The 27,517-nt window shown below is 35.8% G+C and overlaps 1 protein-coding gene across 2 annotated transcripts in view; it reads right to left on the reverse strand.

Annotated features, from left to right (window-relative positions):
• Positions 1-9,981: 9,981 nt before the first annotated feature.
• The window catches only part of gramd2b (GRAM domain containing 2B), a 34,183-nt gene continuing 16,647 nt past the window's right edge, over positions 9,982-27,517 (reverse strand). For both annotated transcript variants that reach the window (XM_088629854.1, XM_088629855.1), the window contains exons 2-14: positions 21,190-21,315; positions 17,953-18,037; positions 17,618-17,687; positions 15,760-15,863; positions 15,458-15,553; positions 15,289-15,360; positions 14,821-14,901; positions 14,167-14,278; positions 13,699-13,815; positions 13,523-13,610; positions 13,204-13,308; positions 12,399-12,489; positions 9,982-10,686 (exon numbers count right to left, since the gene is read on the reverse strand). In XM_088629854.1, the coding sequence (XP_088485980.1) occupies positions 10,645-10,686; positions 12,399-12,489; positions 13,204-13,308; positions 13,523-13,610; positions 13,699-13,815; positions 14,167-14,278; positions 14,821-14,901; positions 15,289-15,360; positions 15,458-15,553; positions 15,760-15,863; positions 17,618-17,687; positions 17,953-18,037; positions 21,190-21,315 (1,189 nt within the window). In that variant the 3' untranslated portion in view covers positions 9,982-10,644. The remainder of the gene's footprint in view (positions 10,687-12,398; positions 12,490-13,203; positions 13,309-13,522; positions 13,611-13,698; positions 13,816-14,166; positions 14,279-14,820; positions 14,902-15,288; positions 15,361-15,457; positions 15,554-15,759; positions 15,864-17,617; positions 17,688-17,952; positions 18,038-21,189; positions 21,316-27,517) is intronic.

Here is a 27,517-nt window from a genome sequence, read left to right on the forward strand (position 1 = left end):
AATGGAAATTGCCATTTAATTTATACTGCATAATTGAATTTCCCTTGCCAAGAGATTAAACTGATAGGATTGCTTCATGTATCATTTGATACTTCAAGAGTTCTATGGGCCTTCTTTAATGCAAAAGAAAAATAGAATTGTGAAGCAAAGTAAATTAGTATCTTATAGATCTTAGATTTCAATTTGAGCAGCTCTGTGAAATTCAAACAAGGTATCATGAAAGAAAAATAAAAACAAATGGCAGGTGGATGTCAGAAGGAGATGCCTATCTTCTAAGAGTTTCTTTCACGTTTAGTCATACAGCTATTGATACTGGGAAATTGTTGGAGTGGGCAATTACATCAGGATGAGAACTGCAAAGGAACAAGAAGAGGTTTATTACATGTTGAAAAGTAAAAATAAAGAAGTGGGGGAGCGAGAAAATGAGGCAATGAGGTGGATAAGACAAAGGAAAGAGAATTTGATCATATGTAGGAGGTAAAAAAGGTGACCAAAGAGATAGAAGTCTGAGAGTCAAATTAAGATTCTTAAATACGAATGATTGACTTAAGTTTATATACAGTAAATGGGAAATTATTGTTAATGCCACGATGCTTATAGAACAATTGTGGAATAATTGTGTAGTGGTAAGACATCTTTATTATTTAAGTTGGAGTTTAATGTGGTTGTATGCCATAAAAAAATAGCTCCAAATGTTTGTTTTTTTGAGTTGACTAAAAACTTCAGATCTAAAGCATTTAGGTGACTATAGTAATATGAACATAAAAACAATGTTTAAATACAAATCCATGCACAACAGTCTCAAATTTAGGTATGGTATTATTGGAAGACTCTTCATTACCAGATGATTTCAAGCTATCCAGCTAATTAAAAATACTTAAAACATACCACTTGATGGTAGGTTTTGATTTATCGGAGGTAATTTGAATTTAACCAATTAAGGATTGACTTTACAACCTTAGGGATACACACTCTCTATGTGTATTTGATTCATTTGAAGTCAAGTATCATCCTTGCTTACTGCCTTGCACTCCTTCCAAATACAGTACCTTATCTTTCCCTGTGACCCCTCTTGTCCTTCTCTTTTCCTCCTTTTGTTCCCGGCTCTACCTTCCCCTCACCAGAAACATTACACATGCTCTGTATTTTGAAGTGTAGAAATTGTTATTCTCAGTGTGCACGCTGTGTTTTGCTAATGTCTTAGTTTAACGTCTTTTGTGAAGCTGCTAACAGAAAGGTTCTGCAAGAGTAAAGCTCTCATCACAACTGAATCGAGGCCGCTGTGAACAAACCATGCTTTTATACTTCTGGGAGTGTTGGTAATTTTCCTTCACATACTTTTAAAAAACGTTGCTTAACCTTGTCATGAAACCTATAAGATCTGTCTGTATTCTGCACGACTTTGAGACTGCAGAACAGTCATCCTTCCCTTGTGAGGTTCTGCAGTCTCCTTGCAATCTCCTGTGAGCACCCACTTGCCTCCCATGGCCCCTTCTGGTAGAACTAGATACCTGTATATATTATTCATACGTTTATAGATTCTATGATCTTTTTCTCCATATTGCAACCTAGAAATGCTTACAGCCAGCAGTGTTCTACCTGGCAAGGCCCACTGTAGAAAATCAAACAAGCATCTTCTTTTACTCAGTGTTCAAGTTTAGTACATTGTTTTCCTTCTTGGTATTTGCTGTGGTTGCTCACACGGAGTCTTCCCCTTTTAATCTCAAATTGATCTGCTATATTTACGTTCTACCCTGTACTAGCTCTGCAAATTACATAATTACTATATTTGTAAATGGAAGTTGTATTGGATTAAGGCATCAGTCACACTTCGTATTGTATTTCACCAGACTTTTCTAACCACTTCCTCCATAATCCATGCATAATCCATCCCCAGGTCCTGAACTGAACCCAGGGCCTCAGAGCTGCAAGGCAGCAGTGCTAAAAACTGTGCCCCCCCACATGACTTGTTTGTTGTAAATGTATATAACCATGTGTTCAGGTTCAGCAACCAAGAATAATCCTTCTTTATAAAGACTGATGGTATAAAAACGAATGCATGAACTTTTTTGTTTACATTTCAATAAAATACACTAGTATGTTCAACTTTGATTCCATATGCTAGCTGATCTTTCTTTTGACAATGAACTGGCATCTACTGTACACCGTTTTAGCCACTGTCAATCAAATGAGAGGTGTGTTCAACTGATGGTTTCCAAAGATTCATGATCTCTAAGTGACAAAACATTTCCACACACTTAATTACAGACTGTTTTCAAGAGCAGTGTGTGTTCATTAGCATTTCATTAATAATCACCATGAAACTGCACTATTACGATCAGGGTCTAATTAAAATGTACCACCTATTCAGTGGCTATTATACAGCTGTAACATGGCAGGTTTATTAAAGTGTATGAGATTCAGTGGTGATTTTTAAATCAGCCTACTGTTTCTACATGTGCTGTGTGTTCATCCAGCCATCAGGGGTCATCCTTTACAGACAACACAGAGAAGCAGCAGTGCCACACAAAATTCAAGCTAAGGCTTAAATTGAATCCATAACCCATCTCCAGCTGTTTAATTAAAAATGTCTAATTCTGAAAATTATTATTACTCCAATTAAGTGTTCAATGAAGTAATTGAGAACACAGCTTGAACAACAACAAAACACTCTAGGTAATCCATAATTGGCATAGTACATTGAGTAAAATATGCCTTACAGAAATAACCAATGCCAGACAAAATAAGGCAAAGCAATATCATTTAGTGGACCCTCCTCAGTTCACAGGAATCATGCTCATGTTGAGATTTGTAAATCTTATTTCCCCTAAAACTGATTTATAATGTTATTACATAGTGGATATTGTTTTTAATTTAACACTTCTAGTTTGCTTCATTTCATCCAAAAATGCTCACATTGCTTGAGATTTAGTGAATGAATCACAGCAGCCTGTTCAATTGTTCAATGCTAAAAAGACTAGATAATAGATAAACACATTAAACACCTAAAGCACATACTGTAGTTTTTATAAGGCTCATGGATAATGTGTATGCTCTACAATTTAAATGAATAATTCATTCACTGACTCTCAAATGAGGATGATTCTCTTCCATTAATTCTTAGGTGCATAAAAAGATCAATACAGGATACATACACTGACTGGCCAGTCAGATATTTGAATCTTATGCAAATATCATTTGTTAGATATATACATATCTATATGAACATTGTCCATGTTTCAGCCTCATGCTGCAAAGTAGCAGGGTGCCCAGGGTGCATTTTTAGATTTCAAGTGATGAAGTATTTCTTCATCAGTATTATGTTTTAGTGAAAAATAGTTTTCAAGGTATGGAAACTGCACTGCATTCAGACACCCATAGTAAAGTGTTGTATTTGTAGTTGGCTGATAAAGCCCTTTCGATTTCTGGATGTTAAGATTAAGTCTCATCTTCTCATAGGCTTCAGAAAATATGATGAACATTGTTTGGAGATCCATTTTTGTCAAGGCACAATTAATTTTGAATACATTTTTACTGGAGTCAGGATAGTGTGGTGGCACAGTGGTCAGCTTTGCTGCCTTCCAGCACTTAGTTTTTATGTTCTCCCTGTGTTCACATGGGTTTCCTTCAGGTGTTTCTTTTCCTGCCATGGTCCAAAAACATACTTGAATAATTGACTCCTCACAAAATTAGTGTGTGTGTGCCCTGAAATGGACTAGCGCACCATCAATGGAGTATCCTGCTAAGTACCAATTGTGTGCTGGGACAGGCTCTGAATTGGATGAAGTGGTTAGATAATGGAAAGATTCAAGTCAAGACTCTGGAACATTCCAGAACATATGGTATTTCATATACTATATGAAATGGCAGAATTGTTGCAGTTTTGGCGCTAGGACCTTGGTTTTCACCCTTGCTAATTTGTCAATGTAAATGACAAGAGAACAGTAAAGGTATGGTGAAAATGTTCTTGAATACTTCATCAATTGTAAAGCTATGATTAGCTCACTGCTTTGGGAGTTCATTATATCACCATAAAATATTATCTGTCACATTAAATTAATCTCTGTTTGGAACTGTAGCATGTATCACTGAAGAAATGGAATATAGTCAGTTTTCTTTATATTCTTACCATGGGGGAATATCTTCTGAATGTCAATAGAACAGGGCTTGATTCTCAATGGTCCAAACCCTTTTTAGTTGTAATGAGAGCCACTCTATATAATAGAGTGAAAAGCTTCTAATAATCTGTCACAAAACTGTAGTCCCTCTACTGACAAGAGACCAGTAGCACATAGTTTTATTCACCCCATAATGACATAATGCCTTTCTAGAAGACATTAAATGCAATTCATAATAAACATATTTCTGATAGCAGCATTACCATCAAGGACAATACTGGGATGGGAGATCTCTCTCTAAGGAAAACCAGTTTGCTGCTGTAAGTAGTGTTTAAGGAAATCTCAAATCTAATGCCCCAATATGGAGACGTGGATTTCCAGGTTCTGTGAGATACCATTCTTTGCATGAAATGTTAATCTGCGGTTCATTTCCAGATTGGGTTTGCAAAACCTAGCCTACTTTAAGGTATCCTTTAATTCAATGGGTGAATTGTTCACTTTTCTGTCTGATCAGTCACACTGAGGCTTCTATTACCTAACACAGTAGGTTCTACAGTACGTCACAATTGTATACATTCAGTGACAGATGATTTGGATGTACTTAAATACATATCTCACATATCTGAAGTTTTTTGGATCCTTTGGCATAAAAACATTTCTGTATATAAAGGCTAGATATGATTTTTAATTGTTATAATTAAAAAGCTAATTTTTTTAAAAAATTGTTGTTCACATGCATTTCAAGTTCTAATGTAAATATTCTATTTTTGATTCTTTGGCATATTCCAAAATACTCATTTTGATACACAATATCCAGTGTCTGTACTGTGGTTTTTATTGATTTTTTGTTTCAAAACTATTCTTTGCCTACAGGAAAATTTCATTCTCACTTTCAACTACAGATATCAAACACTGAAATCTTAGCAAGTTGGGTTGATAGGATGTACTCAGCTCTTTCATGAGAGCCTAATTACCCAACTACAAATATTGTACCTCGTGATACATTTGCTCTTTCAAAATAAAGTTTTGAAACTAAAGGTTTATTTGACCCAAGAGGGCAGAACTGAATTGACTTTAATAAAAATGAAATACTCATTGTACTTGTCAGCAATATTTTTTCATGAGAAATGAATAGAAGTCATAGGGAAACGCACTGTTTAGAGTTCACTGTCCAAGTAGTTCAGAGTGCACTATGTGTCAATTTTTTTTTACAACAAAGGCATAATCTACAGGTTTCAAATGCATTTGAGGATTAAAAGGCAAGTCTATGAGTCAATTTAAAGATAAAAATACCATATAACCTTTGGAAGAAATATCATGCAATCTTCTTGTAACATAACCACATATATATAGTATAAAAAAGCATAGAGCAGTGTATATAAAAGAATTCAATTAATATTTACCTACCCTTGTGGAGATGTCGTTGTGTGACCACAGGCTTTATTTCAAATATTTTTAATTCAGAAGTTACCTTGTATTAGAATTTAATTAAATGAAGTGTCTATTTTAAACTTATCCTTAGGGTGACACTGTTGATCCATTTTATGAAAAGTGCACTCTGGTAAAATGCAGAATCAAGATGTAATGGTTTGATGTACTCATCTATTTTACACGGTACTTCACAAATGAATTGATACAGCCAATCTCTGATTATTCATTTAGCTCTGTGCTTTTACACCATTAAATATTTTAGGAGACTTAATATAATGGATCATTGCATATCAAAATTGTTACTTAATGTGAGTTAGTAATCCTGAGTAGCTTCAGATAATATATGTGTTACTTGAAATTAATGAGAATTTAAATTGCTCAAAATGTGTAGCAAAAATGTTAAAGAAATCTAATCACTGAATCCCTATTTTCACAAATGAGAATACATGTCCTGTTTGATTAGAAAAAATGTTTAATTTGTAATTGGAAAAACTTTTCTTTTCTTGATGTCGTCATGCCAGACTTTTAAACATTGTATCTGAATTCTGCCTTTTTGTAACCTTGAGCCTTTTCCACAGATTGCAATCATATTTGATTTTATCTTCTGTCTCCATATTTTCAAAGCATAGTGGATAAACTTCAGTGTAGGTATCTTTCTGTCTTCTGCAGATTATATCTCTTTTCCACATAGGAAAAGCACTGCAAGGTTGAGGAATCCTATTTCTTTTTGATAATGGATAGAAATATCTACCCATTAATATAGAGATAAAGTTCAAAATAAGTAGAGCTTTTACGTCATGCAGATGAACTGTTTCCAACAGTTGTTAAAATATTATGCAAATATACTGTTTAGCCTGCAGAATATAGTAGATTAAAGTCTCAATTTCTCCATCACATTCTTTCAAAAGAGCAAAAAAAAAAAATCAAAATCGGCCACCTGGATTTTGGGAATCTACAATACTGATTACTTTTTACACTTATTATTTTACTGACAATAGGATATAAATAAATATTTCAAACCTGTAAAGATTCATTAAGTTTTTTTTTTTGGCTTAATCACTGCACTGGGAGAAAATAAGGTTATATTTTGGGAGTTAACTAGAAGTGATGAGTTACCAATTTGAACCTTGCCAAAGGCTGCTGAATTGGTCAGTTTAATCCTATATTGGGGATTTCCAAACATTTGGAGATGTATGTTATATTTTCTCTGAGAGAAAATTCTTTACCACTATTCTCTGATTCAAAGCATTCTGAGATTTAAAAAAAAATTCAAAATGTTTTGCCATTACTCCGTTTGGCAAATGAATAAAGTTTCAAATGTTTATCAGTATTTTATCAGGTCTTAAAAAATTGAAAATGTATTATTTTTTAAGGTAATTGAACAAATGAAAATAAGCAATAACCTTAGTGCTATATACTGTAACTAATCAATTGTATTTTTATTTTTAAATACAGCTAAATGATTCAATATAAAAGAGAAAGTCCTAATATATTACTAGCTCAAATAAGATGAGAACAAACAATATCCTACCTCTTTTGTCATTTTCATAACAGTTCCTTATCTAGGACCTACTTACCTCCTATATGTGCAAAATCCACGTGATATACAGTATAAATAGCTTGTACTGTCACTTATGATATATAGTGTGTTTCTAAGTCAGTCACCTGTTGGATATAAATTAGTTTATGTTTTAGTTATTGCTATTGCAATTTGACAGAAAGTGAAACTGGACTGAGTGATTTGAGGACAGCAAGCTTTGGCTTAAGACGTCGGTTCCTACTTGTGGTATTACTACATGAAATGTTAGTTTTGATTACTGTTTACTTGATTAAGTATTGTTTTGTGATGGTTAATCATCTTAACATTAGTTTATTAAACATTCTGCTGTCTAAATATTAGTCCCGTTTTTTGCATTGTTCTTGTGGTTTCTTTCCCTGCCCCCGCTTAGTTGTCTCCCTGTCCAACCCCACTGCTACAACTAGAATTTGTGCTGCTTTACTTTAGGAGACTTATGCCACTCAGACCCTATACGGTGGTACAGGAGAAATCATACAAACTACTATTATAGTTCAGGTGAGTAGCTACGTCAGCACACGTTGGCGGCAAAGGAACTAGTAATAGGTTTATTCCATGCTGAAAAGAGAAGAAAACACAATGTTTTGGCTATGGAGCATTCTTCGGGTGTAAGAAAGCTAGGGAATCTTATTACACCCGAAGAAGGCATCACAGCCAAAATGTTTTTTTTTCTCTTTTCAGCATGGAATAAACCTATTACTTGTTCCTTTCCAAACCACTATTACACCACTACACACAGTGGACATTCATTGTAATTAACTTACATAATCGTGTGCTCTTGAATTAATTAAGGTTTGCCACAGCAAGGCTGTATACTTCTGGAAACAGTTTTTTTTGCAGTTTTGCTGTTATCTTCTTTTAGCCATAAATGTGTCCAGTATGAAGATTCATATTTTGATGAAAATCTTAATTTTGAAAAAATGTGTATATAACATTCAACATAATGTGCCGTCATTAGAAGAGACAGAATTTACAAGGTCCTGGCTGTGCAGTGCTGTCTGCAGAAACACTAGCTTCTGTGATCTGGCAGCACAATTAGGCTGTTACACTGGTGGACTGAGGTAATGTTGATCATAAATCCCCAGGCTACAGCAAAGCACGGAAAAGGCATAGTTCGAAGTTAATGAAGGCCTCAACATGTAGCATTTGAGATTTATTCATTCTGCAAAGATGATGGCTAAATAAAGCCTTCTAAAGCTACAAGAAGTGTTGTTTAAAAAGAAGAGATAATTATGGGCCTGATAGTTGAGAACCCGAGCTCCTGCAAGAACCGAATGGTAAGATGATGCGCACTAACAGTGTACCATACAGTATGTGTATAGGGTCATGATTACTGTTGTTGTGATAAGGAAAAATGTACTTCATAACCCAAAATATGTTTTCATATCTTCAGGGTTAATACATAGTAATACTGTACATCTTTCCACTATTGTTAATCTCATGGTCAAGGTTTACTCCTGTACAGATAAGCTTTATTTCTAATAGAATCATTTTAATAAATGGAGCTTTTATTTCACTAAACTTGAGTTACACATTTGTGAAATGGGCCATTCACTTTTACAATCAATTTAAATTTCTTGTTCCTTAATTTAATATTTGAAACAAATGAAAAAATGCACTGGAATCCTTCATTATTGTAGTCAATGTGGGATTTGATTTCCACACCATTACCTCATTTCCCAGGCAGCTGGGTCACCTCAGGGACAACCCAGCTGTTTATGAAAGGTGCCGGGCATTAAAATAAATAAGCCATTTGAGAGTTTAATACGAATTGTTCTATGATGCTGTACATCTCTGGGAAGGCTCCGATGAACGCTTATAACTATGACTGCCCTCATATCTAATCACGATAACAAGTGTACAGGAGAAACATCTTTATTTCATGGAGTACTTTGTTACACTAATCAATAATTTATCAGACCGTGAATCATTAATTACTTTCAAAGGCATACTGCTTATTTGCACTGATTGTATTTTGTTTGAAATAGCCTCCGAACTACCGCAATTAGAAGGAATATCAATATAGAAAAATGAACAATGTTATTTGTTATATATCTATTACAAAGATGTGCTACTTACATAATTATGTTATTTACATGACAAATGAAGGTGTGGTCCCACAGGGAACAGGGAATCCGATCTTTTTTGCAGCACACTTTATATATATAATTGAAGGAAGAATGACAAAGGTCAGAATCCATTCAAACATGCTGAGCAATTACTGAATAGGCAATAACACTAAATTTTGTAAGAGCTTATGTACAAACAACTATAAACGAAACTTCAGGAAAAAACGCCTTCATAGCGATTTACATGCTAAGAATTTAAAATATTATGGAATCTGGGATCCTCACTCAATTCCCCTCAATAACATCAACATTATTTTCTCATACTGTAGCTGTGCCATGGGAAGTCATTGCTGGCATTTTCATTCTCTCTTTCCATTGAAGATGTTTGCTCAGGCTAATACGTAATTGTCAAACTGATCCTCAGCACCCGTCTTAAGCAATTAAGCACAACTTAAATGGCACTGTATACCACTTGTACGATCACGGATCTCACAAGATTCGTAATTTCGATTTCTTAGGAGACCAGAACAAGTCAAATAATTGTAGCTCATTACAGATGTACTCGAAACTTATACTACTGCTATTTTCAGAATGTACTAAATGTGTGTGGCAAGCATAATTGCCCCTTTCATATTTTCCATCCATTTTTTAACCTCTTTATCCAATACAAACCATAAATCTGTCTGCTGCAGGGAAAACTGGAATATGAATGCTTACGTTGTCCCCGACTGCACCTTTGTCATTACATTGAAACATTTTCAATTTACATACGTATCAAACACGGAAACCCAGGCAATAATGCTTTTTATTTCCAAATTTCAAACATTTCACAGAAATGGTTAAGATTTCCATAATTACAGTTTATATAAATAGAATGTGTCTATTTATTTGCTTTACAATTGTTTTTGATGTCTCTTTTAGGTTAGCTGAAATGAAATTTGGTTAAAAAAACAAAAGGCCTTAAGGTCACAAAGCATAACCTTTAATGCACTTGTAACCAAATAAATATCTTTATACTGATTTGCAAAGCTAGAATTTTTTTCTTCTTATTTGACAAAGCAAGGATTGTATCTGTACTTTACAAAAAGGGAACCCCAAGGGCATGAAACCAGCACATGCATTCTTAAGGCAAAAGTTGATACTGATTCACTGTATTTGGAGTGTTACACAGTTTTACTTTTGTCAGCACTACAAACATTAATAGTATTTGGACAAAAAGGACCATTCATGATCCACAGTTTGAACAGACTAATTGAAATGCAGTGTATTTTAGTCTTGAAAGGTAAGTTTCAAAACAATCTTATTGCACAATTTTACATTCCACAGAATTAAGGCCACCTGGTGCTTTCAGTTCAAAGATTCTGTCCAGCAGAGAGTGCATGTACACATTGTGGCCCCAGAGGCAAGCAAGCAGCAATATACCAACATCAGGAAGAACAAATCATATCTTTCACTCCGTCTCCTCTAACAGTCTTTGTAAATTCTTCTGAATCTGAAAGGAAAAGGGGAAAAATTTCTTATGAAAAACGGAACAAAAAATGTTCTAAATGCAGGACTCCAGCTTTAGCACATAAAAAATAGGGGCAAAAATGATCCAAAATTATAGCAGCTCTCAAACTTACCATAAAATATTGCATTTGTCTGCTAAATTCTTCTTCTGTCTCTGTGCACTCTTTTGGTAGAAGCACAATCTGAGATATCATATTGGGAACTTCACCTTCAACCTATATGTATTGACTAAGCCACTCAAATTCACAATATTTAATCCAAACAACCTTACAAAACCTTGTCAGACAACTAAGCAATTTGCCATTGTATTGCTGTAAAATTTTGATTGAGGGACTGTTATGGCATTTTATAAATTATACACTGAATATCTGATGTTTTGTAGGTCAAAATGAAATAAAAACCAATCACATCAACAGCAATAATTCTGAAGTTTTATTTATCTATCACCAATACTTCGTTTTAAAAACTATATAATAGATATAATTTATGTTATGTTAATCCTCTCAAAAACAAAATCCAAAGAAGAAAATGCATATTTTTTAATAGCATTCAATGTAGATTTTTCACCGTCTTTGTGCCTGATGCCAAGTACTACATAAAGTTAATGAAATAACACACACAAATAAGGTTTGATCCAAAACCTATAACAATATCAATAATGATGACTACATAAACTGTTCCAAGTGTAGCTGTTCCAGGGCTCATTTAGTACAAGTCTGTTACAGTGATGCAACCCTCCAGAGCTTGAACGTATTGCAAATTGGCTGGCCATATGAGCTCACCAGATAACCAGTAAATTCAATCTCAGCAGTGGTGGGGTGGGGGGGTGAATCAAACATGTGACAGTCACGAACAGAATCTAATCGTTTATGAAGTAGTATGAAGTAGGAAGCAGTTTGGGGATTTCCACATTAATAAAGAACTGGCCTTTCCAAGTGTTCAGAAACGTAAGTAGTTAAGTATGAACAAAAGGAACAGCATTCACATCAATCAGAAAACAACTTTCGTTATGAAGCACATAGCACATATAAAGAAAACAACCTGGTGACTACGCATGCTGCTGAAATCATGCTTTTTATTTATGATGTTATTCTATTGTTGTTGCAAATAATATGAATTAACAGTCAATGAAATAAAGGTTTTTAACAAGTTCTCATTTTGTTTTTTTGCAAGAAAAATTGTTTTTGCAAGAAAAACAGTAGGACCTTAACTACTCAGACACTTGACTTGGATTATCCTTATATTATTCCTTTATGTTTTATGTGCAGTGTTAGTTTCAGATCTGCCTTACTGGAATGCCGGACTTAGATGTAGGTTAGCCAGGTCAGAAGTTAAGGAATTTCACATTTAGAATGGAAAAAGAGATGAGCATTCAAGTAATTATCTCACAAAAAAAAAACCAGCTGGATTTGACTGAGTTTTTAAGCAAGTACAAAATCCTGGGTTTCTGAAGTGTCAACAGATCGCACAACTCACTGCCAGGCATATTGCCTTACGGCTGTTGTAGAATAACTATAAATGTTTGATCAAGAAAACAATCCGGTAATCTTGTTTCAGCACTGTCACGGTTTGCCGTCTCACATTAATGTTGAGCTGCAAACAGCCAAATGTACATCCTCCTTTGATGGAATGATAAGAAATAGTTTCCATTACTTAACACAAAAGAGATCTACAAGACACTTTAGGCAAACATACCTTTTCTAGCTTTAACAGATTTGAAGATAACTCTCCATACATTTCAGCATTAACTTCCGCCTGCACTCTTGCACTGTGCTGCACCAAATTTCTAAAACAGACACATGAAGAAAGATCTGAAGATTAGCACATTATTCAAAATGATTTCCTTATTTCCTTAGAGAAAGTTCTCTGGAACAGTACACAGAAACTACCTCTTTTGCAATAATCATTAGCCTTGGTATTTCTATCTTCAATAGAAAATAGCCAGTTACAAGCTTCTTTCAATTACATATAGAACATGAAAAATACATCCACTGTAAGTTGATTTACACTAAATCTTGTATTTGTACAGTACTCATCATGGTTATATACTTCCGTACAAGACTAGGTTAATGATGTATTCATTCATTATCATGATTATTGATGAATTTGTTTATTAAGGGTCACAGCAAACAATACACAAAACTGCCTTGCTTTCATTTCATAGCCAGCAGCCATATCACTCTGTAACTCAAAACCGGCAGCCCACTGAAGCTCACCGGGTGTGAGCGTGGTCAGTACCTGGATGGGAGACTTCCTGGGAAAAATTAGGTTGCTGCTGGAAGAGGTGTTAGTGGGGCCACCAGTGGGTGGCCCAGTATAATGCCCCAGTATAGTGATGGGGACACTGTACTGTAAACGGGTGCTGTCCTTCGGATGAGATGTAAACTCTCAACTTGAACACCTACCTAGCACTACACTTCCTGCTTAAGACTGTCAAACATTAATGCAAAAAAGGATGTTATTGAAATCAGGAGTAAAAATAGAATAAAAAACAACTCACTCATTTTGCCGATATTCTGCCATGGAACCCAGTGAGGTTAACCGCTGTTCCAAAGTCATTATTTTATAAGCCATATAGCATGATGAAATAACAAGGATGCAGACACTAGAGAAGGGAAAAAAAAGACACAAATCAGGAGATCAAGGTACGTAAAAACATTTGGCAACGTTTTGAAAAAAACATACTGCGACTTGGGTTTTCCAAAGAGGCTGCTAGGGTTACTTGGTATGGACAGTTTGAAGCAAAGTTAAAATTCAGTATTCTATTAATCTTAATGAACATTCAACAAACATAATTTACTTAAATGATTGTAACTTACAAAAACAGGTAGACTAGGAGCAGGGTATTTAAAGACATTGGCCACAATGATTTCACCGTGTGCACAACACGAACCAATCCTGAAGCACCTGCAGCAAACAGGAAGAGATAAAGCCTGCATAAGAACAGTGGCACTTTAACAACAAAAATTGAAGACGGTTATGTACAAATAATTACCATTTCGGTGTGGGTTAAACTTTACATCTGGGTTCTGGTTAACGTGAATATCTGCATGGACTGGTATTTCTCCATTCCTTACCACATTTAGGAAGTTCTGAGAAATGTTTGGGAATTCTTCAATGAAAAGTCAAATACAAAAAACGTTAATTCACATATGTAAAATAATATTCGGGAGAGGTACTCTCTTAGTGTAATGACTGCTAGAAAGTGAACAGTATTACAAAATTACCATACTGCAGCTAAAAATAATCCTGAACATATTCAAGATGTACTTCTAAATTTCACTTAAGACTATTATAGTGCTTTGTATTGATAATAACAATGTTAAAGGTTTATGCATCTGTTCTTCCAGCTTTTTAGAACTTTTTTGAGTTACTCTCAAAAATCAAATTTTTAATTGTGTCCAGTTATAACAGTTATAACAGAGTGGATGTATAATAAATAAGAATCTGGGGAAACACCCACCTGAAATGGTTTCAAACTCTGGAGTTTGGGAGCCTGAGCTTGTGCTTTCCTCCATCTCCTGCCTCCTCTGCCTTACTGTCCCATCTAAATCTGAAAAGTCTCCTGGGAAATCCTACAACAGTGGTTCAAAATGGAAGGAGATAACTAAAGCTGTAGTACATGAAACAATCTTTACCTGCATACTGTATCTGCCAGCTCAAATTGATTTGACACACTGAAGTCATATAGTAGCTGCCATTTGATTGTGAACCTTCCACTGTTGGGGAAAAAAATAGGCTTTCATTTCTTACAAAACTTCAACACTTCCATTTAAAATGAATATGACATTTCATCCAAATGTTTGACAAGATGTGTGGAGAGAAGTGCACACACACAATTTTGTAAAACCTACAAAAAGTTCTTATAACACTGAGAAATACAAAAACTTGAAGGCTGTACCAAACAATGCATTAAGAACTTCATACTCGTAGTACCTGGCTTTCACATCTATTGTTCAGAATGATGGGAATTATGAGGCACCCATAATCCTTTACAGTTAAATGCAATATACATGACTGAAGCAAGAGTTCCATTTCCAGCTAACAGAATGGTTTGCACTTGCATGACTTTTCATAAGCCTGTCTAACTAGCTAAGAACAAAGAAACGATACTAACCAGGGGCAATGATGCGGGACGTTCCACTCTGAAACTGTTTTCTGTAGAAGAAGGTATCGGACTGCTTCCAGGGCTTTTTCCCTAAAATATTTTTTAGATATTGATTAAAGAACTATTTTAACAATGAAGCTACTTTATTAGAGATCGCTCTGCACTTTAAAGCAAAATGTATAACTGAAATTTAATGCAATAAAAATTAACAGCATTCCATGGCATATCTTCCAATTATAGGCCTTCCCATAAATTAGGGAAAAAAAGGGAAATGGAATAGATCCTTATTCCCAATTCCATGATATTAGAATCCTGTTCACTAACACTTTTGCACCAGGATCTCAATTCCTGAGAAGCTTGTTACATACCTACTGATGTATTTGTTTTAAGCTGTACTATCCTTGGGTGAAACAGTACACTCAAAGCAAGCAATGTTACATGAAAAGATAACAGTGAAGCACCAAAGAGATTACTCACATCAAGATGAAAACAGATGGATTTTAAAAATTTGTATGTGGTTTCTCTTGAAAGGAATGACACAAACACATGCTGTAAAATAAAAATATACATTTTATAGCATTAATATTTTCCAGAGAAAGGTACTTAAAAATTAATAAAACACTGAGTCATTGAATTTTCTACTTACTCGGTCAATTGCGGTTGCAATAACAAGTGCATTTGGCACTAGAATGGCAGTTTTTGTTTTCTTAATAAGGGTCACAGAAGTTACAGGAATAGCAATCTAGTGAGAGAAGAAAAACTAGGTTTTCATAAAGAAACTTTACCATGAGGCACACATCTCACAATCTGAAAGCATGACATAAAATTTACCTTTACAGAAGTGCAGTTAAAGGCACATTTATCAAATTCCATGTACATTGTTCATCTGGCTAACATTACAAATTACTTAAACTGTTCCAATTAGGAAAGTCCTGTTCATAGCCATACCTTAGTATCTTTACCAAAGACTTTGGAATGGAAACAGATCCAGTTTTCAGACACAAACAGTCTTCCCTGATAGAGGATGTCTTTTTGTAAGGCACATGTATAACCTAAAAAAGGAAACAACAAAAATAAAAAAAACATTACTTTAAACAATATGCTGCACCCTGAAATGCACCTGTATATGAAAATGTAACCCTTGAACAATTTTCATTAATATTAAACACAGTAAATCATAAAATGTACTAAACAAAACAAATTTGCAGGAATACATTGATTTTAAGAGGTTTTTTTGTTGATGTATAGTCCAACATTTTGTATTTTATAAAAAAAAGCAGTTAAACCTAAATTTGTATCCAGTACCACTGTAGCTACAGCAAAGCATACAGATTCTAAGGTTAGAGCAATCTACTGGGAATCGGTCATGAAATATTTCTTTGTGATAATATTAAACTATATCATACCTGAAGATTTTAAATCCAAGTGTACGTACTGCACAGGGAAGCACTTTCACAAAGAAAAACCAGAGGAAAGTAAGTAGATGTTCAATATTTTTAATCAATTCCTATTCAACTTTGCAAAAATGCTTCCTCTTTTTATGGGGGGGTGGGGGTGGTTAGGCTTACAATTCACATAAAACAAAATAGTAAAATTAATAAGAGTCACAACAAATTGAGTACCACAGAAGCTATTGTGCTGTACATACGAAAGGGGTCACAGTTTGTGGGATATAATGCCCACAAAAAATGAAAAAAGAACTGCACTAGGGTCAGGTCAGTCATTTCCCAGCTATGAAGGACTGCTTTTAAGCTGCTTTTAATACAACTAGTAAAATATTTTTCAGAAATTAATTTAAGAACAATAACTATGCATTTATAGGAGTGAAATGCAGACTTTGACTTTTTGAAGCAACTTTGGAAGCGAGTTGAGCTAAACTTCTTTCTCATTTAACAGTTACTAAATGTATTTTTTTCATGCTTAATGTGAAGTAGAAAAATTAAAACTGCTGTGAAATACATATTTCCTTTAAGCACTATACAGTCATTACTTCTTAAGAGAGTCACTGTCCCTCTAGCAAGTTCACATCAAAGTTGTGCAGCTGGATCCAGGCATGGCTGACACCTCAGCTAAAAGCCATTGTTTGCCTCCCTGCTGTCCATTTTATTTTATTTTTTCATGCCCTCAAGGCCTTGAAGCAGGACAGGGTGACCTTGAAGCCTAGATAGGGTCTCGGACCTTGATTTGAAATAGCATCCTCGAGGTTTTGGAAAGGTTCCAGACATCATAATGAATTCTTACTTCTCAAGGTTTCAGTAAAGCCTTGAGCCTTGTAGCAAATCCTTGGTTTCCAAGGTCTTGACAGGATTGTGACCTGATTCCTCTGATCCTCAATCAAACCAATCCTCTATCATCCTGGAGAGCTTGTAAATGGAGAGGACTGAGCACCCTGGCAGTCTTGACCTGGGACCTCAGAATTTGTCTTGATCCAGCAGCTCAAAGGGTTTAAGACTCTTGCAAGATTACCTTCCTAGTTTCCACAACGGGCTTTCTACTTGCCCTTCCCTCTCACCCTAATGATCAGGGAGTTGGCAGGCAGGCTCCCACTGCCCCTGTCTCCCTTTGCCATGACCGGGTGGGAGGGGAAGAATAAGCTTCCCATCCAGGATCCACATGGCCACTGCATTACTCCTTTCTTCTAGCCTGGCTATGTGTCTGCCCTTCTGGACCGAGTCTCTGCATAAATAAGACTCCAGCAAAACACCTTTCACTTCACATTGAGAACCCAATACACCTTGAATTGCAATAACCAAATAACCCTCTTGCTAAAAAGGTTTTCACCTACTTACATTTGCACACTACTTACTTTGTTTCAGTTGTTCCTCTTTACATATTTCTTTGAAAATCTTATGAAACTGCGCATTTGTCTTGGAAAACTGAAAATGAAAGAATGCCTTTTAACATGGATAGCAATTAAGAAGCACTACAGCATTCCACAAAACTAATGTTGTTACTACTTTAAAAAACCTGTAGCACACATCCCTTATAACTGAAGTGCAATGACATATCAAGCATATTGAACACACCAGCATCATGTTTCATTTCATCAATAGGACTATAGAACTTTTCACGTCTACTTTTCATTGGCAGAATAAATATAACTACCCCCACCCCCTTAACACAAAAAGATCAAATTCTAACCTGGCTGGTTTGGGATTTCTTCCTTTCAAGTTTTGTTTCAAAGTCACTTGGTATTTGCGGAGAAGGGAGATCAAATGTTTTTGACCTGAAAATAAAAACAGCATACATGACACAAGGTGTATCTTGCCATTGTGGTGACAACTGGGACTTTTAGTTATAACTTTTAGTCAGACTTTTAGTTGTCTTTGTCCGTTATAACATTAAATAAAGGATCTTTATGTGCTCTAAACAGTTAAAGGAAGACTAAAAAATAAGTTATAAAAAGAATCATAGATGGAGAAATAGGCTGTTTTGCAAAACACAGCCTATATTTCCATACAATATAAAACAATGTCTTGTGAAGCCTTGGTTCAACTAGTGCATGAAAAATTCACACATCTCTTCCAGTATTTATGCCAAGCTGATGTTTGCTGCAATAATACTGCTTTTGATTGGAAGCTAACAAATCAAACATATAAGGTTATATCACATCTCTGTCATTCCATCCTTTTCTGTAATACTGGTATCATACAATCTGGATTATAAATTAAGAAATGATACATTGGGGCATTTCATATTTATACCACAGCCACCTTCCAACAGACATCTGTTTATACATAATTTAACCAAAAGAGGCCACATCTTGATAAAGGATTAATAAAAGATGCATGAACAACAAAAAGTGTTTTAGATTCTCAAAGAATGAATTTGAAAAACAAAACTCAGGAGTAGCTACCCCCATTTACTTCAGTGTACAAACGCAAGTATGCATTTCACCATTGCCTCTTTGCTGTAAATGTCTCTCATCCATAAGAAAATGTCATAACCACATTAGTATGAAAGAACAGAACAGTCCAACACCCCCTCAAATTTATGAGGTGCTAAACTGTACATACTAAAATTTATGTCATAGATATAGGAGTATTAGGTCAGGGCCCTGCTATAATTTAAATCTTCAGGAGGTACTAATTATATCCTGTTTTGAAATGCATTTGGACTTTTTTTTACATCTCAATACTGCATCACAGCTCTATATGAAACGAGTCACTGAAAATAAAAACAAAATGTAGTTTTTCTAAGAAGTTCAAGTTTTCTATTCTAGAATGTTTGACAGTGTATCAATTTAAGAAATAACAGGTAATTCTGTTTTTTTCTGGAGCGACTTATACAGAAGAAGATGCATGTTCCAATTATATGCACATTCCCTGTTAAAGCTGCAAACCAGCTACATAAGCATTTTCCCTTCAATACTAGTATCAAAATGCTAATGAAAATGTTGTGTAGCAGTACTGAAAGATCCTGTTACTGAATAAAAAGAGTATATAAATATTTAAGGAAGAGGAAACCAGACCTTGCAGAGTCCCTGCCAACAGAGAGCTTCCAGGCTGTAAACTTGGCAATTATAGTACATTGTTTTATTTTCAGGTTAAGGCAAGATTCTTTGTATATAGCCTACATCTATGCCTAAAACAGACAAGGAAAGTGCTGACAGCTTAAGAGAAGATAAAGTAACTGAGAAAATCTATGGTTATAAAATAGATTATATATTAAAACCTGATTGTTTCTGCATTAAATATACTGTAAGTCAATTTGCTTGCTAAAACAGAACTTTTACCAAGCAAATTACTACTGCCTTAACTGCTACAGACTTAAGCTACTGGGTGGCACCTCTTTCTGTAATCATCCATCCATCCAACTGCATTATCCCCTACAGGGTCTCTGGGGACACTGTACCCAACCCCAGCAGTCAAAAAGCGCAAGATGAGGTAGAACTGGACGGGATGCCAGCCAGTTACTGGGCTCGCACGCACGCACGCACGCACGCACGCACGCACGCACGCACGCACGCACGCACGCACGCACGCACGCCATGTGTCTTGCTCTAGTGTGGACTTCAAGTGTGTGAGTATTCGAGGGTGCACTGCTATAAAAAGGGTACTGGGACACCCTTGTGTGACGTCACTTGCTGGTAACACGGCTGGGGGTAAAAAATGCTTCCTGTTATTGACGCTTCTTTTCCAGGCGCTAAGTGAATATGGGCTGGTAATTTTTAAAAAAAAAGAATTTTTCACTCTCCACTCACAGTTTGAATAAATTGAATGTCATTTCTATCACTGCACACCAGTAGTGACATTGTGTTCATTCAAGTTGAGCAGACTCCATTGCTTATAAACAGGGGAAGTAAACCAAGGAAATACTTGCCAATACTGCCGTTTATTCAAAGCTTTTTACTAATAAATGCATTTTATATCGTCTGACACTACAAGAAACATAAGTTCATTCACATTCACTGAAAGTAAACTAAATCAAGCAAACTTGGCAATACCTTAAAGCTTTGTACTATTAACTACATGTACTATCGAATATTCCATGTACAAAATACACTGCACGGAAATTAATATTCATCAGTTGAAATGGGGTGACAAAATAAAAGTTATGTCAAAACCTAATAACTAAAATACAAACAGTCTGAATCTGAAATAGCTTAATGAAAATTGACATGAGTTTTAAAACTGTAAAAAAGTTCAATTTGACACATGGATATTTAATTCTCCATGGCAAATTCTATCTGCTTTTATGGGCTTAAACATGAAACGTCACCATTCCGTAAAAAATTGGGAGTAATTCTCTTCGATGCAGACTTCAGAGAAGGGCGCATTGGGGCACCCTTATGACCCACAAATTTAGAAATGGGATAATCTAAGCCCTTGCAGACTTGAGCAGGAATGCACATTTTCAGGGCACAAGACCTCAAGTGTGCATATTGGGACACGACCAATGACACCAAGGCCATTTTTACCCAGAAGCCAATTGACCTACCAGTACGTCTACAGACTGTGGGGAGAAACTGGAGCACCTGGAAGGAATCCAAGTGAACATGCAGATAGAAACCCTGAAATTGAACCTGGGGCCCAAGTGCTGTAAGATAGCAATGCTAATTACTGCTCTGATCAATGTTTCTCAAACCATGAAACTCATGGTTTTTATTTCAGTGTAAGAAAGAGCTGTACGCCTGATACAAAGGTAAACACAACAGGTCAAAGACCCATTTTTCTACCACAAATAAATTTCAGTAGCATGCTAAAATTCATAACTTAGTTAAAAGTACTGCGTGTATAAAAACAGAAGTATTCCTCAGCATGGTAAAAATGGTAAATTACTTACAGAATCACTGAGAATTGACTAACCTACTGCAATCATGATACAACAGAAGGTTTTTTGCTGGTGGAGGTTCAATACAACTTTATAGCTACTCACATTACAAGCGATGGTTTCTTTCTGTTCTCAAGGGGCTCTGTATCATTATCCGATGGTTGTGGTTGATCATTACTGGTTTTCCCAGGTCTCTTTTGCTTCTCCTCTCCCGCATTCTCGGCTTCAGAGCTGTGAACAGAGATAGCCACGGGCAATGTTGAAAGATGAAATACAAATCTCTGGATGACGGAGGAATTTGTTACATCAATAAGACTAAAATGTTTTATAGCTATATATGTGGTTTCTCACAAATAAGTTCTTAGAACTGTGCTGCAGTGTGCAGTTCTGTCCTTTTAAACAATAACTAGGCCCATATATATGACCCTGAATTAGGAGTTAAATAAATAATACTTTAAAAGTAAACACTCTTGACTGGTTAGGGAACTTTTTCAGATTAACAACAGCAAAACCAACGATTGGACTAGGGAGCAAAGCAATTATTTTCTTTCTTAAAGAGCAAATATTGGGTTAAGGGAACAAAAGTGTTAAAGTTCTCTACAGGATAATACTATACCACTGTTGGCATAACCTACTCAGGTTAAAATTTAGAGTTGACCTCAATTGTTTTCCATCTTCTATTAAACTGTGCTTTTTGGTATGAAAATACTCTATGGCTTATCCCTCTAGTGAGCAATTTGATCCGTTTTGGACAAAATGTTCTAAACACATAAAAATATTTAAAGTGCTTAAGCTTTTCCCCATGTAATTGCTGCCCATTACGATTTTGTTTGTAGTTCACAGATCTTAATGATTTTTTTTTAATGCAAATAATTATTCTACAAGAAGTTAAAAGTTAACACTTGGGTTTGCTAAAAACACAGCATAAGACAAATCTTAAAAACTAAGCAAAATTAAATTTTGAAATCTTACTATGCAAAGATCCTACAGAAACTTTTGAAAGAAATTACAGGCATTTGGACTAAATATCTCCAGCAACGGTTGGGGAAGTATGATGGACTTTTTCAGTATTTCGTCAGCTGCCCTATAATAGAAAGACATTCCATGACAAGAGAAATAAAGCGAAGCAAAGAAACCAAAAGGGACTTTTAAAAAAACTATCGGGACCAAAGAAAGCAGAAATCAAGCACAAGTTTTTTGCAATAAATATCAGAATGTCCAGGGCTCCCATAGCTTTATTCATAACATTATCTGGATTTGTACATCTCTCCCAGTCTGATCAAGAAAAACTAATACAGCTTTTGCCTTTCCCTTTATTATTGTAATGGGGCGCTTGAGAGTGCATCCAAATATGTCCTTAAGTTATAGCAGGTTCAATAATTCAGCTGCTCAGATTTTAGCGAAAACTAAAATGCATAAACTCATTTCACCTATTACACTTTCCTTGCACTGGCCCCCTGTGTATTCAATCTAAAAGTCAAAATACTGCTGCTCACCTTTTAAGGATTGAACAGTTTGAATCTTGACCACATCAGTAACCTGCTAAGCCCCCCAGTACACTTACAATTCATGTGTACTCTCTGACCTTTTTTCAAAGCTCTGGGTATTTGCAGACTGTGCTCTGTGCTGTTGCTGCAAGACTGGGAAATGATCTCTCAGCACATATGAATTCATTCAAATAAATCAGCAGATTTAAATCCTGTCTGAAAACATACTTTTATAATCTAGCTTTAGCTTAATGTACGGTTTTAACATGTATATCATAGTCTCTTACAATTGTTTTATTTTTATACAGTACTCCATGTCAAGGTACTGTAAAATACTGTAAATCTCATTTACAATATTCTTAGAAAATAACCTTTAGTTAAAATGCACATTTTAAAAAAATATATTTTGGGAGAAGTAATCCATTGCTGTGGCCTCAATGCAGTTTAACTTGGCAGTTTCTACTTTGATTGGTATTACTGCAATGCTTACTCTAGAATTGCACCACTATATATTTATTTACCACTGAAGCAGATTTTGCACATGAACATACAGTACAGTATACAAAATACCTCAACCCACAGATTTTAACATTTTGCAGGAAAGATTAAATATTTAAAAATGAGAGCCTCTGGTATCTTTGGCTTTAACTCAAATCAAAAGATGACCTCATAAGACCTTGCAGTCTGGAAATATTTGAATAGGAAAATGTAGACAAAAGATACAACAGATAAAACAAAGAAATCTCTTGGTGCAGGTGAGTTTTTACTGACAAATACCTTGCTAACTCACATACTGTGCATAACATTAAAAAGAGGCATCTATGAATACAAGAGGGTTTCCTCCAAGAGTTGCAAGCAATATGTTTAAAGCAGACACGACAGGCAAAACTTAAATCTTTTCCTTTGACACTGGGTATGCTGAATTACTAATTTGAATAATACCTTGTCTGTTAGAACTGAAGCAATAGTTTTATAGTACAGCATCTCACAAGATTCAGTTTCCTCTAATGCAGCTCCATTTAAGGAGTATTTTACTCAAGAAATTCACTTGTCACATAACACCATTCCACATGTTAAACTTTTGCCAACCATTTTCCCAGCAAAGCAGAACAGAATGCAGGGTTGAATAGGGGCCAGTGTCAGACAAGCTTGATTAACTCATCTTGTGGCTTTTGAGAACATTTCCTGGAAAAAAAAATCTATCACGAGGAACACCTGTAGCTAATTATTATAACATATTTAAAACCACCCTGGTCTTAGATATGCATCCTTATATACATTCGGTTTACCTTTAAACATTAAATTATTAGTTTTAACTGTTTGGTTATAGTCTCTGCTAAATTAAATTACCTGCTATAAAGGCTAAGAACTACAGTCAAAGCAATATAAATGTACTTAGTGCTTCAACAGATCCTGTGTATTACTATAGAGGATCTCAAAGCCCTTTAAAATGTTCAATCAAGTTGAGCAAACTGTAGTTTTTCCAGTTAAGCCAGATTTCCAATTTCAGTCTATGCTCATAATTGAATCTGTGCTCACAGGTAACAGATGAAGGGGATGTCTGTTCCGATCATCTGCCTGTATAATTTGGTCAGTTGTTTTAACTATTCATTTAGTGTATATAATACTTCACGCCCTCACTGACATAAGTTACAACAAATAGATGCAAATCACAATGATTTCCACACTGATTGCAAGCTGCTTCTTTTGGCCCACAGCTGATGTGTGTGTAATACAGACTCCAGGGATCAGCCTGTTTGTGGTGCCCCTAACGTAAGCACACACTGAATGTGGATTGGACCAAGGTACGACCTTCCCTGATGGCAAGTGACTGAAGTGAAGATGGAAGAACAATTCATGGGGCTACTCAAGTGGACCCTTAAGTTATACTGACCTTTCTCATCTTTTCTATTGCTCCTTTTGCAGTCCTCACATAGCTGCCTTCTGCCACATCTACAGTATAACCAACTGCTGGTTCTCTCTTGTGCTACAGATTTTATCTGTCATCTAACTCCTGTTTTGACTCCAACTTCTTCAACAACATGATTCATAGAATGTGCCACAATGCACTTTTCTAGGTTTTTTTTGTACCAGTGTTCCTGGTATTGGTGTACTGTTGTCTATCAGTGCATTGGCCTGCAAAGTTCTCTCCTACCCAAGTTCTCAGAATAGGTGGTGTTGGAAAACACATAATGATAATGAAGACGCTGATGTTTTCCCACCTCATTTCTCCCTGCATACCCTAGAACATGACTTTAACACACTTTATCCTCTTCTTTGACATATTCCTTTGTTCTGGGGCAGTCAGACTGAGCCAAAGGCTTTTCTTATATGCTGCATATAGCCAACACTCTCTCCAGCATATAGATTTGCCTTCACCATTTCCAAAGACTCTTTTATAACCCATTTTGTTCTTCTTTGAACAGGTGCAAACTCCCCGAGACTTGAAGTGCTATTTCTAGCCAAACACCGGAGGCCTTAATGAGGAGAGTAGCAGCTGCAAGTACTCCTTTTCCATAAAAAGCCATTCTAATTAGGCACACTGGTACCTGTTTTCTCTGCTGCATGTAAAGGAGCTTCATATCAGGCTTGGCTTAAGTTTACCCTTACAGTACCAGAGCTTAATATTGCCTGCTAAGTTAGCCTGCTATGGCTACAATGGCAAACCTCTCGTATAAGTGTCCAATTTAGCAAGCAGAGTCTATTTGTTGAAACACCTAGTATGCAGCTATGGACCAATTTTTGGCCAACAAATATCAAAGCTGAGTGGTGCTTTGGCACTCAAATTTGTCTCGGTGATAATGAAGCCCTTGTCTTTCTCACTATTTGATCTCTCTCATTCCTCTTCAGCACATAGTTATCCATTTTGTCTTTTACTAGAATAACTGGTGGAAGATTAGAGAGTATTATAATTTCATAGTTGTGCAGTATGCCTCTTCGAATTCTCTCTCCACCTCAAAACAAACTTAAACAGCTGTTAATCTGCCACTCAAACAAGCACTTCAAAAATGTAAATGCTTGTACTGACTTTTTAAAAAATCATATACCACAGACCTGATTTTATCCACTGCTGTTCGCAAAAAAAGAATCACCACTCATCAAAGTCTGTACATAGACTGTTTATCCTTTCTAAGAGCTACACTTCTATGCTGTTCTACTAGGTTAATTCACATTTTGTACCTACCAAGTTCCTTTTCTTTCCTATGAAGGTTCACATGACTGTTGAGCAACAATGTGTTTACTGCCTGTGGTAGCACATCCAAAGCAGAGGTTATGTACCCTACCAACTGAGCTTTGCATCCTGTTGCTGGATTTCATGCAGATCTTATTTGACTTCACAAAGGTTCTACGCATCTCTCCTCCCTCCGTGAGGTATCTCCAGACCCCTGTCACCTTGCTCTAACCACAGGTAAAGACCGGGAGCATAACTTTGTCCCACTGTTGAAATAGTTCAAGTGTAATGGCAGATGAGGGTAATCTTTTTGAATTACTATCCATTCTCTTAACTATCTTACCAGATCTTGAATCATTCTCTATCCCTGCTCTTGCTGACTAGGCACATAGTTTTTGTGTTTTAGAGGAATCAAGCAGGTGCTTACATCATCTTACTTCCTCTGAAAGCACATATATATTTGAAGCCAATTCTTGGGTGCCTATTTCTTGCAATTACCATAGGGGTCTTTTTTCCCCCCCAGCTGCTGTCTCACCAACCTGTCACAGGGTCTTTTTCTGTATATCAGTTATAATATTCATAGCATCCACTTTGAAAACAAAGATATTTAGCTATGAACCAACACTGATTTGGAGCTTTCCTTCATCTTTCCTGTGGACTTGTCTCTGTTTTGTTTTCAAAAATGTATCTTAAATGTCTTTTTGGTAATTTTTCTGAACTTCTAAGGTTTAATACAGTACATGTAATTCAAGTACATGGATATTACATGAAAATGCACTTTAAGCCAGCACTTCCCCTTCCTGACTATTGAACAGTGCACAACTACATTCTCAACTACTTATCTATCCATCTATGGGAACAGAGTGAAAAATGCATGAATACTGCTATCTTGTGCCAAGTTTCAAGCTCTGTGACATTAGCGTTACGATCTTATCAGAATAATTTAAATAAGTGGCAGTTAAATGCGATCTTTCAGAGTAGGAAGCACTGGTTAATTATTTTTTCGTTTCCTGTCATGATGAAGAGTTGATGAGATTAAGGTAACAACTCCCACAGTAAAGAATACCTACTGGTATAACCAAAAATAACTTCATGGTAAAATAATTTTTATTTCTCATTCTCTTCAGGCAAGTGTCCCATTGTAACACCAACATATAGAATACAGCACAGTAGAAATCCATGTCAAAATCCTGGAGCCAATATTTGTCTACTTTATGTACTTTACTCTTAGTTATAAATTGTCTATTGGACAGGTAATTCAGATAATTAAAAGTTCAAACAGAGGCCTCAGTCGGTGCCAGGTCTCGACTGTATAAAGGAGAACTACAAAGTTACAGATAAAGATTTATTCTAACCTGAAAGGAAAAGAAAAGATAATTTTTTAGCTGTGGAGCCTTCTTCAGGTGTCAACACGAGGCTTCACAGCCAAAACATTTTGTCTCTTTTCTTTCACCATGGAATAAACCTTTACCTGTTCCTTTACAGCCTACCATTCTCTCCAGCTACCTACTCCGACTTCTCGCCACAATGTTGCCAGAACTGTGTTTGCTGATGGAGCTATTTTGAACTTTGTTGCAGGATGGGTTTTCACATTATCTTGGATGCTAATTTTGTCTTTTATGACTATGCACTGCAGGAACTGCTCCCTTTGTCTGCAGTAGCTTGTCAAACATAGTAGAGACAGCCTGTTCCATGTTGATTCGTAAACATCTCTTAGTAGCAGAGGCAGCAACAGGCAGTACCCCAACTGTCCATGGAAGACATTGCCAAGTGC

The sequence above is a fragment of the Lepisosteus platostomus genome, chromosome 4 (genome assembly GCF_059453375.1).
Source record: "Lepisosteus platostomus isolate fLepPlt1 chromosome 4, fLepPlt1.hap1, whole genome shotgun sequence".
Lineage (NCBI taxonomy): Eukaryota > Metazoa > Chordata > Actinopteri > Semionotiformes > Lepisosteidae > Lepisosteus > Lepisosteus platostomus.